Here is a 16,701-nt window from a genome sequence, read left to right as displayed (position 1 = left end):
TACTGTAGCGATTCTCTTAGTTAGAGAGCGTGTTGATGTTGTGGGATTTCGGACTGTTCGGGAGGTTCGTGAAGGCAGCATGGAGAGAGAGAAAAAGACCGAGAGCTTGCCTGTGTGTGTGTTGCTGTTCCGCTGTTGTAGTTGTGGTTGGCGTGGCTGTGGCCTACAGCAGCTGGTTTTCTGTTAATAAAGACGACCTTTGTTGTGCATATCGCCGACTTTGGAAGTGTGTTTACAACGTTACAATACCGAACACGTGTTCGTTGTGCGTCATGTAGCTGAATGTGCTACGTTAGCATAACGTAGGCGTAACCGTGTTCGTCCTGTTCTTTAATCCATTATTATTTTAAATTGCCGTTCAAGATGGAATTTCTGCTCTGGGTCTCGGATTCTATCAACCCCCCCCCCCCCCCCCCCCCCCCCCCAAAAAAAGTGCGACTTATAGTCCAGTGCGACCTATATATGTTTTTTTCTTCTTTATTATGCATTTTTTGGCTGGTGCGACCTATACTCCGGAGCGACGTATAGTCCGAAAAATACGGTATATAGGTTTTTCTAGTCTTACTGAATAGTCAAAGTACTTCAGAGTTCAAGTCACATATTAATCATAGATTCACACAGTGCTTTATTCTATACACCTCAAGCACTTTATTTACCTCATATCCACAGCTAATGTAGTTAATGTCACCATTTAACCTAACATGAATGCCTTTGGGAAGAAGCCAAAGTACCCAGAGGAAACCCACAGAAGCACAGGGAGGATATGCAATCTCCACACAGAAAGGCCCCAGTCAGGGTTCAAACCAGGAACCTCGTTGCTGTGAAGCAACAGTGCTTACCACTCAACTACCCAGCCAGGGCCATACTAACCGGCCTTTGGCTCTGTCAATAAACAGACATAAGATAATTTTGACATTTTCCAATCACTGTGTTCCACCAGAATGAAATTAGAAGAACACCAGCAAATATGGTAACGTCATTCTAAAGATTTTCAGGTGAAGCTACCACATAAATAAAGCCAAACAATGCATCAGTCCTTTTAATCAAAACTCTTGCTGGCAAATCAAATAATTTTAAGCGTTTTTTTTTTTTACCTCTTTTACTTCCTTTGTCAGCTGCTGTTCTCAAGGTCAGTGACAAGAGACACTGAATATAATATAAGATAATAAACTGAATATAATAAGTGACTCCAGGTACTGAACTGTGTTTTAGGTGAAGGAGTTGGACAAATTTTAGTGATTATTAATTGTATCTGAGAACACTTTAATAAAGTATCTGCACAGTTTGGGCCAATGGGAAGAATTTCAATGCGTTACCAAATAACATTCTTGGCAACAGACTGCTTCTGAAATTTCTGTCTTATTGTTGCTAAGTATCCAAAAACTCCTGCAACAACGCCTGACTGATTGGTGTTCAGCTACCTGGTATGTGTAAGAACAACTGGGGAAATCGCACCTTGAGGTTTTTGACAGCCACAGCAGGGTCGGTGAGGAAACTCTGACGAACACTGATTTCAATCCCTGCCTCCTTCACTCTCTCCTCCAGATCATCCAGAGTCTGCGACACACAAAGAGAGACAAGCACACAATAATAAGCATGCAGAAGACGAGAGAACAACAGAGACAGCAGCTAAAAAAGGAAAGAGAAGGATAAGGGAATAGTAGGCAGTGAGAATAAATGTGAAGAACAGTAAACAGTAATTGAAATAGATGCAAAATAGTGAGGGGGAAGATAAAAAAATGGTCATTCTGAAAAATGACAGTGGGTGGTGAGGGTGATGTAATAACAATCACATAAAACAGCACAGAGAGAAGGATGGAGAAAAAACAAACATGGGAAGGTAGACATGGTAGTGTGTGCAGAGAGTAAGGGACGGCAGAGAAATAGGAAATGAGAACAGAGAAACTAAATAAAATCTTGTATGTATCACACAGTGATGCCTAGAGCAATCAGGCATAATATTAGGTCCACCTGCCTAACAGCCCTGACCCATCGAGGCATGGACTCCACTAGACCCATGAAGGTGTGGTGTGGTATCTGACATCAAGATGTTAGCAACAAATGGCAGGGTGCTTGACCTGGAGGAATACACTGAATCAGTCATCAGCTAAATTGATAAATGTATTGACGACGTGACGTTAGTCAAGCCAAGTGTCGCAAAAATGACAAACCCTGGATGTGTGCTGAAGTGTGTGTGCTGCTGAGAGCCAGATACACAGCATTTACAGATGCAGCCACCTAATGTTGCCGCATCCAGCCAGACGTCGGCCAGCTGAAGTCCAGCCCCCAGCTGGCCGACGTCCGGCTGTCGTCGGGCTGGAAGTCCCCCTCCTTCTCCTGGGCGTATCTACTTTCCAGCATGAACACACCCCTTTCCCTCAATTGTAGACTGTCACCAAAAGGTGGCGCCTTCTTAACAAAAACGTTGAGTTCTGTGATTCAAAAAAGTTTTGGTGAAGTATCAAGTTTTGAAAACCTAAAATAGATGCCTAAAATTTTTGTCAGTATGACCTTTCACACATTTCCATTGCGAATCACCAAAAGATTCCTTTGTTTCACTTCATCTTTTAACTAAATAAGTAAATAAATACAGTAGGTTAAAAAAGAAGCGGTGCTGCGCTGAGCCAACCCGGTCTCACGGCAGTTCGTGCAGTAGTCACGAAATTTAATCTATTGATTCGTGCTCATGAACACGAATTCCCTCTTTTTTCGTGTTACTCGGCACGACTTCTAACCTGCCTGAAATGCAGTGGGATAAAGTTCGTGCCTCTGAGCACGGCTTCTAAGCTGCAGTATAGTTTTTTTTTTTTTTTTTTTTTGCCCCTGTCCCCCTTTTTTCCCCCCTTTTCTTTTGAACTGGAAGCTCAGAAGCTGAATTATGCCTTTAATTGCGATCCTTAACCGCCACTTTTCCTTTTGACATGAATTTCTCCTCGTTTCATTTAATGTGGGGTGCTGCTTATGGTTGTAACGATGACATTTGTGGGGCTTTTTAGGTCTAAATTTATATTTACGTGTTTATGGTTAGTGCTATATTCGGTGTCCAATTTTTTCTGTGAGTTCCGTGGTCTGAAGCCGTTTTCCCTCTGTGTTAAATCCATGAACCAACGATGAATAAATAAATGAACTACAATACCCATCACCCCATCGGCCGTAACCATGGTCACGCGTATTCCCGTTGCTGTCCAGCTAATTGCATTAGTTCACCCGCTTCGGATGTTATGAGGTAATTACTGACTTTATTAGCGGTTTTCAGGCCTGTAAATATGGGCCAGCAAGGGCCGTCTGCACCTCGTAGTCAGTCGAGAAGGTAGTTATCGTTCTAACGGAGGATCACTGACAGAGAAGGACTACAGACGAAGGACTACAGAAGAAGGACTACAGAAGCCATGCTCGCTGACTTCCGGCGGATGCTGCAGTGTTCAGGTAAGAGGATTTCAATGGACAGCGTTTATATAGTGATATTATTACGGCCGTGAGTTCAATAAGCACTTGAAATTAGATTAATGTGGTGTAAGAGAGCGCTGATATCCCAACTCTGAGATGCATTTGTAGAGATTATTGCGGGTTTTGCCGTCTTTGAGACGCTAGCTTAAATTTTCTGTGCAAATGTTAGCGGATATCGTAGGAAAGCGTTCACTATTTAAACAATGTTATGACAGAAATATGAGCTTCTGGACTTACTAGTTAAGTAAAATGATTATTTTCAGCCACAGATTCCAAATAAATATCCTGATGAGCTTCAGTGCATCCATATTCAATATCTGCGAGTACAGTGCTTCATTTAATCTGCACTGAACTGACCCAGGCTTATCACAATGTAAAATAAAATGATACTGGTCTGAACACAGTTGCTGGATCAGGTGACCCTGAAGCCTCTCTTAGTTATGCTGCTATAGGCCTAGACTGCTGGGGAGGTTCCCGTGATTTCTTTATATTCACTGTAAACAAACCTTATATTTGCAAGTTTCTTATATTCAATATTTAAACAAAGAGCAGTCTGTTTATACTTCAGACTGCTGGCTTACTTGTGGTTCCTATGATACTTAAGAGTGGAATGGGATGCAGAGCCTTCAGCTCCTCTGTGGAAAGAGCCTTGAGGTGACTGTTGTGATTTGGCACTATACACATAAAACTGAAAGTCTGGCTGCCTTTAATCCTCTGTGACAAACCTGAGGATCCATGAAACCTGCCAGCACCTGAGAATGAGCTGAAACTTGCAGTGTATTACAGTGTATTACTTACAGTGTATTACATTCCCATCATGGAGAAGCTTCCAGACTCTGGGAATCCTGTCAGTGAGCAGGGACTGATTCACTGTCCTCAGCTTTAAACAAACCCAGTCTCCATCTCAGGTTTTGACTCAGCCTGCTTTGGAGTCACTAATCTAGAATCATCAGGCTACTTACTTTCAACACCATAATTTTGTTACTGATTCAGTTTATAAACCTGTTTTGTGCTGCAGCAACAATCAAACATGTCCAGTTCATACATCATTGTAGTTTGTGTCTTTGCTCTTTCAGAACTGAATTGGAAATCCAAAGGTGCTGGAAAGCTTCTTCTCCAACCCTCAAAGCCAAACTTCACCCATGAGAGCTGACAGCATGCAATCATTTTGAGAAGTGACACTCTCATAAATAAAGGTGAGCAATGATACTTAATGTGTACTTTTTGATTATCATGTTTAAAGGTTTGTCATTGCTCACAGTGGCCTTGTATTCATTAGGCATTTCCAGAATAGTATCCAGCAGTTTCTTGTGAGCTGAGCTGAATCATTTTTCTTTTAATACATGTTTAACATTCACTTGAGTATTACTTGTTATACATAACTGTGGCTCTGAAACAAAGGCTCTCCTGAAGGAGAAGAAGAGAACCTTTAGATCAGGAAATAAGGAGGAGCTGAGAGCTGTGCAGAAGGATCTCAGAAGGAAAATCAGGGATGGAAAAAACACCTACAGAAAGAAGATGGAGGACCAGCTACTGCAGAGCAACACCAGTGGAGTTTGGAGAAGCTTGAACTCAAGTTCAGGCCACAAAGCAAGCCCACTCTGAGACTTAGGTGCCGTTTACACGAAGCCGTTTTCACTGGAAACGGTGTCGTTTTGATGCGTTTCAGCCTTTCGTTTACACGATGGCGTTTCAGAAACGATCCGCGTTTACACGAGGACATGTGAAACGATGAAAACGATGTAGTTCCCATGCCAGGCCACAAGTTGGCGTTGGTTTTCTCTTTGCAGTTTGTTTACGCAAGACGCGCATGCGTGGAGTGACACAGTAGGTAGTGCGGCAAATTGTTCATTACTTACAAAACGGCCAATGTGAGAGGTTTTGTGTGGACCGATGATGAGGTTGGATCGCTGCTGCACACAACGCTGAATTACAAAACGGTAAAAACACAGGAAGAGCATAAGAAGCACTCGTGAATCCGCGAGTACTGTTTATCAGTTTGCGCGTGCGCGAAAAACTGGCCGTCGCAACCATAGTGCGCATGTGCGAGTCGAGCGTTTTCAAATCACCCCGGTTTCAAGTGTTTACACGAAAACGCAAGCCGGTGCGTTTCTGAAACGCTCCACTCTGGACCCCGTTTCTGAAACACATCGTTTTCACTCTGTTGTCGTGTAAACAGAAGGGCGAAACGCATCAAAACGACACCGTTGTCGTGTAAACGCAAGGCCGAAACGCATCAAAACGACACCGTTTCAAAATGAAAACGGTCTCGTGTAAACGGCACCTTAGAGTAGAGTGGGTGAACAACTTGGACCACTAGAACTACCAGCATTTTCACACTACTCCTTTTTCTACCAAGCGCCTCCAAATGGCAGTTTACATCTCATTAGGCCACCTTTTGTTATGTACACGGGGCCAGTAGATCGGAATGTGTGTGGGATGGGTGTGGGGGTGGGGATGGGTTACCACTGATGACCCAGGGTCGCCAGGTGTATAAAAAGCCAGGTCACAACACATATTTCACCTTTAATAAGAACAAATTTGTAATTGAGATCCCAGATTTGGAAGAGATGTTTTGTGTTCTCCGTGCTTCAGGTTCACAGCAGATGGAAGGAAACTCAAACAGCCACTAATGTAGCCTTTGTGCTGACTGTAGACTGAGGGATCTCTTCAAATTGTTGTATTCCTCCTCTTCCTCGTCACCCACTGCTTCAGATCTCGCTGTCACCATCAGACTGCAGCAGTTATGTTATTTAGCCATGAAACATGTCGTCACCCTCCCTTGATTTTTTTCAGGCTTTTCAGAAAACACAAAAAACTGAACCGAATGTTGAAAATTTAATTTAGACAAAAATAAAATTTTAAAAATGTCTTTGACCATTTTTTTAGGAGGGTGACGATATATAACCTTGTTCAGCCTGTTTAGGAATGCACTGAGATCAATAACCTAATTTCCAACGCAGATCTGGAGAAACAGCAAAAACCAACGGGACCCTACACAGCCACAGATGCTGCTCCAGAGCTAGAAGTTCTAAACCATAAACACCAACCTGGGAAACTTGCTAAGTGTGACAGGTCCAACGTAACCCCAGATACAGCCCAGCCACAGGGTGAACCAAATCTTTCAGATAATGACAACAGAGAACCAAACGCACCTCCCTCCTAAACTCACCAGCCTGCACCAACCTGACATTTCTCCTCCCTGAGTTAAATAGATGAATGGAAGTTAAGTGGTTACAAACATAAAAACCACGGGTCCACAGACAGGAGCAGTGAGCTGAAATCAGCACAAAGCTACCTGAGAGGCTGTATTGAACTACTATATATAATTTAATCATTTGTCCTGACTGGTTTCACCTCAGATGTTCTTTCTCCTTTTGGTAGATTTCTCCCACCTCTGTTTTGATGCCAAGAAGAAGAAGAAGCTGCTTCAGAGAAGTGGGCTTCATGGTCTCAGTGCACAGCAACATGTGTTTTCACTGCCACAATCAAAACATTGAATAAAATCTATGTATTGTTGTTTGGAAACGTGTCATATTACTGCATGCTAAGGTGTGTTATTAAAGAAAAAAATGAGTTCTATATTTCTGGTTTGATGATATCCGAAGCTTTTGATTCAAAACGTTTATTTTCCACTGCACAAAATATTTACTGTTGCACATTTATTTCTCATAGGGATTTTTTTTTTCTTTCCATATTTCAGTCTCTGGTTCTTGAGAGTCATGGCTCTGTCTGGTCTCTGACAGAGATCCTTAAAAATATTATTGGAAAGTACCTATTAATTTTACTTTCAAACAGCTTTATGTGAATGTTATCTTTTCATTTATAATTTTTAATATATTGATCACAGTGTAGTGTACCGTAGAGGCATCCAAAAATGATGAGACTGGGCTGCTTGTGTGTGATTTGGAAGGTTTGTGTCTGTCTGTGACTCTGCAGAGGTTAAAGCTGTGATCCAGTCTCAGTCTCTGACTGAAGGTTGCTGAGACTCTGATTAGATACACAATGTGAAGTTCACAATTCTCTAAACAAATAAAATGGTAATGACAAACATGAACATCTGTACTTATTTCAGAGACATGAATGTTTACAAACATAATATTTATTTTAAGGATTGGACTTCATAAAGCGCACTGATGTTAGAGTGTGTGTTCATATCATTTTGTAGGCTGAAATTGTAACGGTGGACCTGAGATGGTCCAGAGAAAGTAAACACATGTTAATTAGAATAATAACAACAACAGACTGAGACAGACAGCTGTGAAATGCGCACACAATGACGTCACCTCATTCACTGCTAGCTACACTGCTAGCTACATCGTATCATTCATGATCATCTATGTAAACAACGTTTAAAGAAGCCGCCACAGCTCTGCGGCTGTAACTGTTTCAAATCATATATTTTTGCTCGTTTGAACTCTGAGGATGTTTTTAAAACGGTCTTAAAAGGCTGTTTCTATGGTGGTTGTCACGGACGCCTCAGTAGCTTCTTAGGCTAACCTGGCGCGTCCGGTTCCTGCTGCTAGCTGTCTGCCGCAGGAAGGCTGCGTCCCATTTCAAAGAGCCGCCGCTCCGTCGTAACTGTGGCTCAAACACCACTTTATCCTTTAAGAAAAGGCCTTTTATAGCCATTTTGGTCGCAGTTTTGATTATAAAATAAAAGGGAAAATATAAACAAACAAAAAGCTTAACATTGAGAAGACTTGGAAGAACAATGTGACACTGATGAGAGGATAAGGCTTCCCAGGTCATTGCCAGGCCAAACCGGCTGGTGATCAGAATTATTTTAATTATTTTTTTACCCAGTTTCGCTGGCGGTGCAGCGCTCACAGCCTGTCCGAGGTCCCGGGCTGAACTTCAAGCCCAGCCCGTCCCTCCAGACAATACTCACCGCTCCACTATAATGACCGCTTTACTCTCATCTTTCTATTGTTTTTAATGGACAGTTCCGCTTACAATTACAGTTCAATGATGTGAGGATCCTTGGTACAGTATACAGCGGGCTGCTAATGAATGCGCTTCCACTATTACTGCTCCTCCTGGTGGATAAACAAGACATTACCACCATTTTCCCCAAATGCTGCTTAGGGGCGTTCCCACCAGTGGCCGGAATTCCTACGTCATTAGCGGGGGATCGCGTTTAGGCCGAGGTTCGGCCACGAATCGGCCAAGGACCGGCCAAGGTCGCGTCACGGATCGGCCGGAAATTTTCAGTGGCTGCATCTGTATGTCCGGAGATGCAGCAGCATACAGACTGGCTAGAAGGAACCTTTCGCGTGGCATTAGGGACTTCACAGCCACTTCACTAACACAGGGGACACCTGGTTGCTGTGGCAGGAAATTGCTGAAATTCTTCTGTTTCTAAATTTCCTTACAGTGTTACTTCTTTGTTTGTTATAGTTTCTGAATCAAGTTCTTAGTAACAGTTATCTGTATTGAGTTCCTGTTCAGTGTCTGTTTTGTTCCTCTGTGTCTTTCTCTCGTGTGTTCTGCTGGACATCTACAGCAAGCATTGCATCCGTAGGGTGTCAGATATCCTAAAAGATCCTTACCACCCATCTCACAGCCTGTTCTTCCTGCAACCATCCGATTGAAGGTTCAGGAGCATCAGCTGTAGCACCAGTAGTCTTCTTCCACAGGCTGTGAGAGCACTAAAACTGTGACCAAGGACCTTCCTTGAACATTTTTTTGCACAATCTTGATTACACAGTACAGCAAATGCACTTAAGACTTAGACTGTCACTACTTGTCACTACTCAGTATGAATGCTGCAGGCTGATGGCCTTATTGCTGTTTGTCCAACACATCCTACAGATGCTTGATTGGACTGAGATCTGGGAAATTTGGAGGCCAAGTCAACATCTCAAACTCACTGTGTTCCTCAAACCATCCCTGAACTATTTTTGCTTTGTGGCAGGGTGATTATCCTGCCACAGCCATCAAGGAATATTGTTTCCAAGAACAGGTGTACATGGATGTAAAAGAAAACACGATTAATCAGACCACATTGCTCTGTGGTTCAGTTCTGATGTTCACATGCCCAATGTTGGCACTTTTGGCAATGGATGGGCCAGCACTGGTCTGCAGCTATGCAACCCCATACACAACAAACTGTGATACATTGTGTATTCTGAGACCTTTATATCAGAACCAGCATAAACATTTTCGCCAATTTGAGCTAAAGTAGTTCGTCTGTTGGATCTTTTAATGATATTATGATGTAAATGATTAAATCCATTATTTTCAGTTTTACGCTGAAAAACATTATTGTGAAACTGTTGGACTGGAGTCCACACAGTGCTGGATGCCTGTCCATCTTCAACCCAAAAAGATTTGACTGCTCTTGTTAGACCCAAACACATTACTAATATGGCTCCGTAATTGTAAGATCTTGCACTAAATGCGTCTTAGCATTACATAACTTTTCCAGTCTTTTGTTATCCTGCCACATTTTGTGCTGCTACAGAAAGTTAAAGACATTTTTATTATTATTACTTTGATAACATCCATCTATCCATCATCTGCTGCTTATCGTGGCCTGGGTGGCAGGGGCAGCAGTCTAAGCACAGAAGCCCAGAGCCCAACTCCCCATCCACCATTCCTACTACAGTACCTCATCACTGCCCCAGTGCAAGCTGGAAGCCACCACCTGCTGAAGCGAAGAGAACCACATCCTCTGCAAAAAGCAAAGATGAGATTCTGGTGCTACCAAAGTGGAAACCTTCCATCACTTGGGTACGCCAAGAAAATCTGTCCATAAAAATTATGAATAGAATTGCAGCGAAAGAGAAAGAATCACATCAAAAGTAGTATCTGTGAGCTTTTTGAAAAGATTATTTTGAAATTTTCTGCCACGTTAATAAGTTATGTTATGCTGGCTGCTCTTCTGTAGCACTAGGTAGATGGTGAAGTACCCCAAATGCATCTTTGACATCTGCACCATGAACACATCACAGGGACAAAAAGGAGCAAAGGATGTGTTGAAGGTATAAGCGGGTCATAGGATATCATTATTTTCTTATTGCTATTACCCTTATAATGTCAGCTGGAAGCAATGCTAGGCTACAACAGATAAAATGTATTCTTTTTTATTATGTTTGACCTGCCTATCAGATTAATTGTTCATTTACTGAAGGTCCTGGAACACCATTCTGGATCGTTCAAGCCCACTTTAATCCCTGTTTCCAAGAGCCACAAAGTCGGTATCAGGAGATGATGGCACGAGCCACAGAATCTTCCTGAGGTTTCAATAAACACAGGACCTTACATTTGATAGTGGAAGGTCTGTAGACTTTGTTTCAGTGACTATTTGGTAAGCTTTAGGGACAAAACTATCTGTGTAGCGCAGATCCTAGTTTGGGTTAAAATGGATTCTTTGACAATGCTTATCACAGGCAAAGATGTCTGAGGCACAAGTCCTAATCTTTGTTTTAATCTCACACTATTATAGGCTGTCTGGTGTTATACTTTCAGTGACTGTATAAAATATAATTATTCTGAAAAGACAGAAGACTTTTTAGTGTTCAACCCCCTCTGCCATTGCAGTACCTTAAATTAATTTGGTAGTATGCAATTAAAATGGAGCATATTATAAGACTATGAATGTAGTCCACAATATTGGTCCTGTGCTCACAAAATCCTTAAATATAAATTTAGCTAAACTTTAAAAAGAGAGCTGCTTTTCAGAGGTGGGTTTGCAGGGGGCAATTTGGGCGTGGTGCTTTACATTCCTCCTTGTACATGAATTTACATGCTTATCCTACATTTAAAAAAATGACTTACTGATGTAAAAACTTCTGTTGTTTGCTGAATGGTGGCAATCTTGGTCCATTTCCACTTCTGGAAGAGCTGTACTCGAGTGGGGTTGTGCAGCGTGGCAGATGGATGAGTACGGAAGAAAGTAGGGAAGCGCTGTCGGTTGGACAGAGCAGGAGAACTGGAGCCATATGAGAGCTAAGAGATGTAAAGACACAAAGAAATGCATTTAGTCTTGGTATGAAACTAAAAAAAGAATTAGGTAAACTGCACAGCTTATCACCAGCTCTGCAGTATGAAAAAAGAAAGTGCAGATATGTTTCAGAAACCTTTGCGGTAAGATTTTTACTCAAAATTAGCTCATTTGGAAATTAATTAACCAGTTACTTAATTAAACAGAATATGTCTTTTGGACAGGTCAGTGTGTGAACACCTCTGGCAACTAAAGGTACACAAATTGTGTCTTTTACAGTGTTTGTGCAGCAGTGTTGGCACTTGACTGTCATTTGTGCAGAAAATAACCCTGATCCCCACCGCTGATGAAATATTCCAGCAGCCAGTGTTTTCACGTTATATGATAGTGTGATATACACTTACTAGCCACATTATTAGTTATACCTGTTCAATTGCTCATTGACACAAATATCTAATCAGTCAATGACATAGCAGCAACTCTATGCATTTTGGCATGCAGACATGCATGAAGTTTGCTGAAGAATGGAGAAGAAGGGTGATAGAAGTGACTTTGAACATGAAAAGGTTGTTGGTGAGAGACAAGCTGATCTGAGTACTACACAAACTGCTCATCTGCTGGCATTTTCCTGTGCAAACATGTCTAGAGTTTACAGAGAATGGTCTGAAAAAGAAAAAATATCCAGTGAGCAGCAGTTCTCTGGGAAAAAAATCCCTTGTTGATGCCAGATGTCAGAGGAGAATTTCAGTAACTCAAACACTCATTACAACCAGAATATGCAGAAGAGCATCTCTGAAAGCACTCTGCACTCAATCTTGAAGCACAGCAGAAGACCACACCACATGCCATTCCAATCAGCTAAGAACAGAAATCTGAGGCTACAGTTTGGACACGGTCATCAAAATTGGACAATAGACGATTCCAAAAATGTTGTCTGGTCTGACGAGGTTCGATATTCGATGTGACATTCAGATAGTAGGATCAGAATTTGGCATAAAGAACATGAAAGCATGGATCCATCTTACTTTGTATCAATGTTTCAGGCTGCTGAACGAAAGAGAAAACTGAAGGCAGAGAGACCCACAAGCAAGCAGCAACTGAATATGCCTGCAGTAAAGGCTTGGCAGAACATCTCAAGTCAGGAAATGTAGCACTTGGTGATATCCATGGGTTCAAGACTTAGACTCTAGAACCTGGATGTCTGTCCTTCATTCACACCTACTGAGTAAGTATCTGGTTCGACACCAAGTTTCTAAGGTTTGTAGGACCAACAATGACTTCAGTTTTATCTGGATTTAGAAGCAAGAAATTAGAGGTCATCCAGGCCTTTATGTCTTTAAGACATTCCTGCAGTAATTTCTGTAACAAGATATTATGGTCAGCAGTGTCAAATACACTGAGGTGTAGTAGGACAAGTACAGACATGAGTCCACTGTCAGAGTCCATAAGAAGATAATTTATAACCTTCACTAATGCTGTTTCTGTACTGTAATGAATGGGGCAAAACAAACTCAATACACTTACTAATGAAACCCCACAATAAAACCCACGGACCATAACAAATTATGCAAATTATGATGTCAGAGGGACAAGAGCACTTCTCTCTCAGACTGCTGGCTTACTTGTGGTTCCTAGGATACTTAAGAGTAGAATGGGAGGCAGAGCCTTCAGCTTTCAGGCCCCTCTTCTGTGGAACCAGCTCCCAGCTTGGATTCAGGAGAGAGACACCCTCTCTATTTCTAAGATTAGGCTTAAAACTTTCCTTTTTGATCAAGTTTATAGTTAGGGCTGGATCAGGTGACCCTGAACCATCCCTTAGTTACACTGCAATAGTCTTAAACTATTCCCATAATGCACTGAGTATTTCTTCTTCACTCGTCTCTTTTCACTCTGTTTATACCCCACTCTGCGTGTAATCATTAGTTATTATTAATCTCTTGCTATCTTCCACAGTGGCTTTTGTCCTGTCTCCCTCCTTTCACCGGTCACAGCAGATGACTGCCCCTCCCTGATCCTGGTTCTGCCAAAGGTTTCTTCCTATTGAAAGGGAGTATTTCCTTCCCACTCTTGCCAAGTGCTTGCTCACAGAGGGGTTATTTAATTGTTGGGGTTTTCTCTGTATTATTGTAGGGTCTTTACCTTGCAATATAAAGAACTGAATTGACTTGAAATCATATTTTAGGCCTATTTTAGTTTTTAATGGAGTTTTGTTCCTTGTGTATTTTTTGTACTTTGGAGTTTAGCATTCTTGTTCATTAGCTGCTCTTGTTTGATTACTCGGGGGTTACTTTGTTCTGAGATTTGTTAGGTTTTGATTATTCATTCCTTCATATTTGGAGCCATCAGTTCTGGTTGTATTTCAGTTCTAGTCTATGTTTATGGCATTCACTTTGTCCCCACAGTGTTTTCCTCTGTCTCCCTCTCATGTCTCAGCATTTCAGAAGTGGTTGTTCATTTCCTGTTTCATTTTGGTAATATTTGTCTCTGGTGTCCTGCGTTTAATTTCACTTCCTCCCCCAGTATCATATTGTATAGATGTGGTTCAGCTGTCTCTCATTACCCTACTAAGGCCTGTACAGTAAAGGAGGATTTAACCTTATCCAGGTAACTTCAGCATTAACCCTAATGGGTTTTCTGTACTATGAAGGTGATTCACTTCTTACTGAAGAATATAGGTATGGTAACTTAAGCTGCGAACCTATGTTCCAGATTAAAGATCGGTATGAAATCACTGCCTAATCACTTCTCTGAAAAATACTTCAAATAGACTAATAGACAAATAGACTACTATGTTAATAGTAGTTCTTGTCCAGTCTTACTGACCAAAGCACCTAAAGTGTACACACATTCAACCACAAACTACTGCTGATTTGTGTGCAGCACCTCTTCATATTTTCCATAGTATACTTTTATCTTCCTTTCTAAAAGCTGTCACTCTGCTGCCTGTACGCTTAATCATTATTGTGACTGGTCAGATGCTGCCAACACCACCCCTTTCATGTCAGTGCACAGGGGAAACCCTGGATTAGCTGTGAGTTAGTTTGTTGATCACAGCCTCATCTGACAGCTTTCCCTGATTGGCAATGGCAAGTGAATCCAGATAATGGAAAGATAACCTGGGTATATTGAACTCACTTCAATATACTGCCTCCACTTCCCTGATCACCATGTGTGTGTGTGTGTGTGTGTGTGTGTGTGTGTGTGTGTGTGTGTGTGTGTGTGTGTGTGTGTGTGTGTGTGTGTGTGTGTGTGTGTGTGTGTATTTAAATAGTCAGATCATCTGTTGCTTTCCTTGTTATGTCCCTTTTGTGAGTTTCCTCATCATCTAGTAGCATGGTCTAGTGGAGTCCGTGCCTTGATGGGCCAAGACTGACAGCAAAGGGGGGGCAAACATAATATTAGGCAAGTGTTCATAATGTTACGCCTGATTGTTGTATACTCTCAGTTTGTTCTGTTCTTCTACCTGAAAGTGGATTGTTTGTTTTAGCTTCACTGGATTTTTGGACTTTGCCTGTATTTGGGTCCTCATTTACCTGCAAGACCCTGCCATGCTATTTCCTTCTATTTTTACACATAATCACAATTTGCCTAATTTCCTTATGGATCAGTCTAACCTGTCCTCATCACCCAGATGGAATCTAAATGTGCCATGACGTAGAGTCAAAGCATCCTCTCGGACAGTCCAAGATTGGACTGTCCGAGAGGATGCTTTGACCCCCTGTATTCTTTATATTGCCAAGGCATAAATTGATGCTGAAACTGAAGTTGAAGGGTTGCCATTCAGCATCAATCACAGATGCCGAGTGCACTTAAACATTACAACTAGTGTTAGCTCACGGTGTGAGCAGGTGACCACATGCCCAAGGGCTGAAAGTCAGTGGTCCAGGTTTGAGTCTGACCCACGGTCCTTTACCCACTAAGTGTGTCCAAACTTTTGACTGGTACTGTACACTAGATTTAATACAACAGTACTGTGAGCAGTGCCTTTAGCAATTGTCACTGGCAAGAGGATCTGGGCTGGCAATCCTAGGCTGGTTTCCTGTTCTGTGAAAGTGATCTGTTGGTCATTTATTTATAATCACTTACCTATCTAAATTGGTTTCTGGCTTCAACAGACACATAGGCTCCCCCAGCTTCTTAGTAGTCTTTATTTGGCACACAACCTAGACCATATATTCCAGGAGTTATCAGGGTCATGTTTTAAGGCCTAATTACCAACTAGAAACAACAACAACATCTAGAAACAAAGTGGGAAGTGCCAGAGCCTCAGGAATAATGAATCTTACATTTGCTGTAATTTTACAGTTACAGTTGCAGAACTTTTACACCCCCACCTCCTTTCTGTGAGGAGGGCAGTGGGAGTAAATAAATACAACAGTTCTTTAAGGAACACCATCTACATTTGGTTTCTTTTTTTCTTCTGAGAAACATTCAGAGTTTGTTTCTTTTCTTGGGTACTTCTTACATTTCCCCCCTATTTATTTCTGTTACCACACCACTGCTGTCTGACATAAAATGTATTGCTACTTGTGCTCCGGCATGTTACATAGATGAAAAACTATGGCACTTAATGGCATACAGAAAACTTTACTTAGCATTGATCAGCTTAATTAGTATTATGGGAATTCCTTTGGGAAGGCCTTTGATGAAATGGACATCAGTGTACTCCAGCTTTAATGGCATGCAAAGGCAACATACTGAACACACCTTGAGGGGCAGTAACAGGAGTAATTTTTTGACTCTGAGCCTGCAGGCTCAAGGTAAACCAAGTGGTATCTTTTTTAAAACTAATCTACTTCTGCTTTTAGTGATGGGTGTTACTGCTGCAGTATTTAAAATACACTGCTCAAAATATTAAGGGAACACTTTTAATCAGAGTATAGCTTCAAGTCAGTTAAACTTCTGGGATATTGATCTAATCAGTTAAGTAGCAGAGGGGGTTGTTAATCAGATTCAGCTGTTTGGGCATTAATGAAATTAACAAGTGCACTAGAGGGGCAACAATGAGACAACCCCAAAACAGTGATGGTTTTACAGGTGGAGCCGCTGACATTTTTTCCCCTCATGTTTTCTGACTGTTTTTACACTAGTTCTGCATTTGGCCATGGTCAGTGTCACTACTACCGCTACTACCACTACCGCTACTACCTTTGACCACTTTGAGCCCGTGTCTCTCTCACTGCTGAATGAAGTAGTCAACCAGTTGAAACCCACAAGATGTCCTTTAGATATTATTCCATCTCGCCTACTAAAGGATGTTTTTTACACAGTGGGAAAGAGTGTGCTGTCTATTATCAATAGCAGTC

General features: G+C 41.7%; 1 protein-coding gene across 1 annotated transcript in view; it reads right to left on the bottom strand.

Annotated features, from left to right (window-relative positions):
* gabbr1b (gamma-aminobutyric acid (GABA) B receptor, 1b) overlaps positions 1–16,701 on the bottom strand; it is a 102,626-nt gene that overhangs the window by 71,759 nt on the left and 14,166 nt on the right. Inside the window, exons 3-4 of the mRNA XM_030741798.1 lie at positions 11,230–11,400; positions 1,456–1,557 (exon numbers count right to left, since the gene is read on the bottom strand). Of these exons, the coding sequence (XP_030597658.1) occupies positions 1,456–1,557; positions 11,230–11,400 (273 nt within the window). The remainder of the gene's footprint in view (positions 1–1,455; positions 1,558–11,229; positions 11,401–16,701) is intronic.

This window comes from Archocentrus centrarchus, chromosome 11 (assembly GCF_007364275.1).
Source record: "Archocentrus centrarchus isolate MPI-CPG fArcCen1 chromosome 11, fArcCen1, whole genome shotgun sequence".
Classification (NCBI taxonomy): Eukaryota; Metazoa; Chordata; class Actinopteri; order Cichliformes; family Cichlidae; genus Archocentrus; species Archocentrus centrarchus.
The sequence above is the reverse complement of the archived record's forward strand: the minus strand, read 5'-3'. Positions and strand labels throughout refer to the sequence as shown.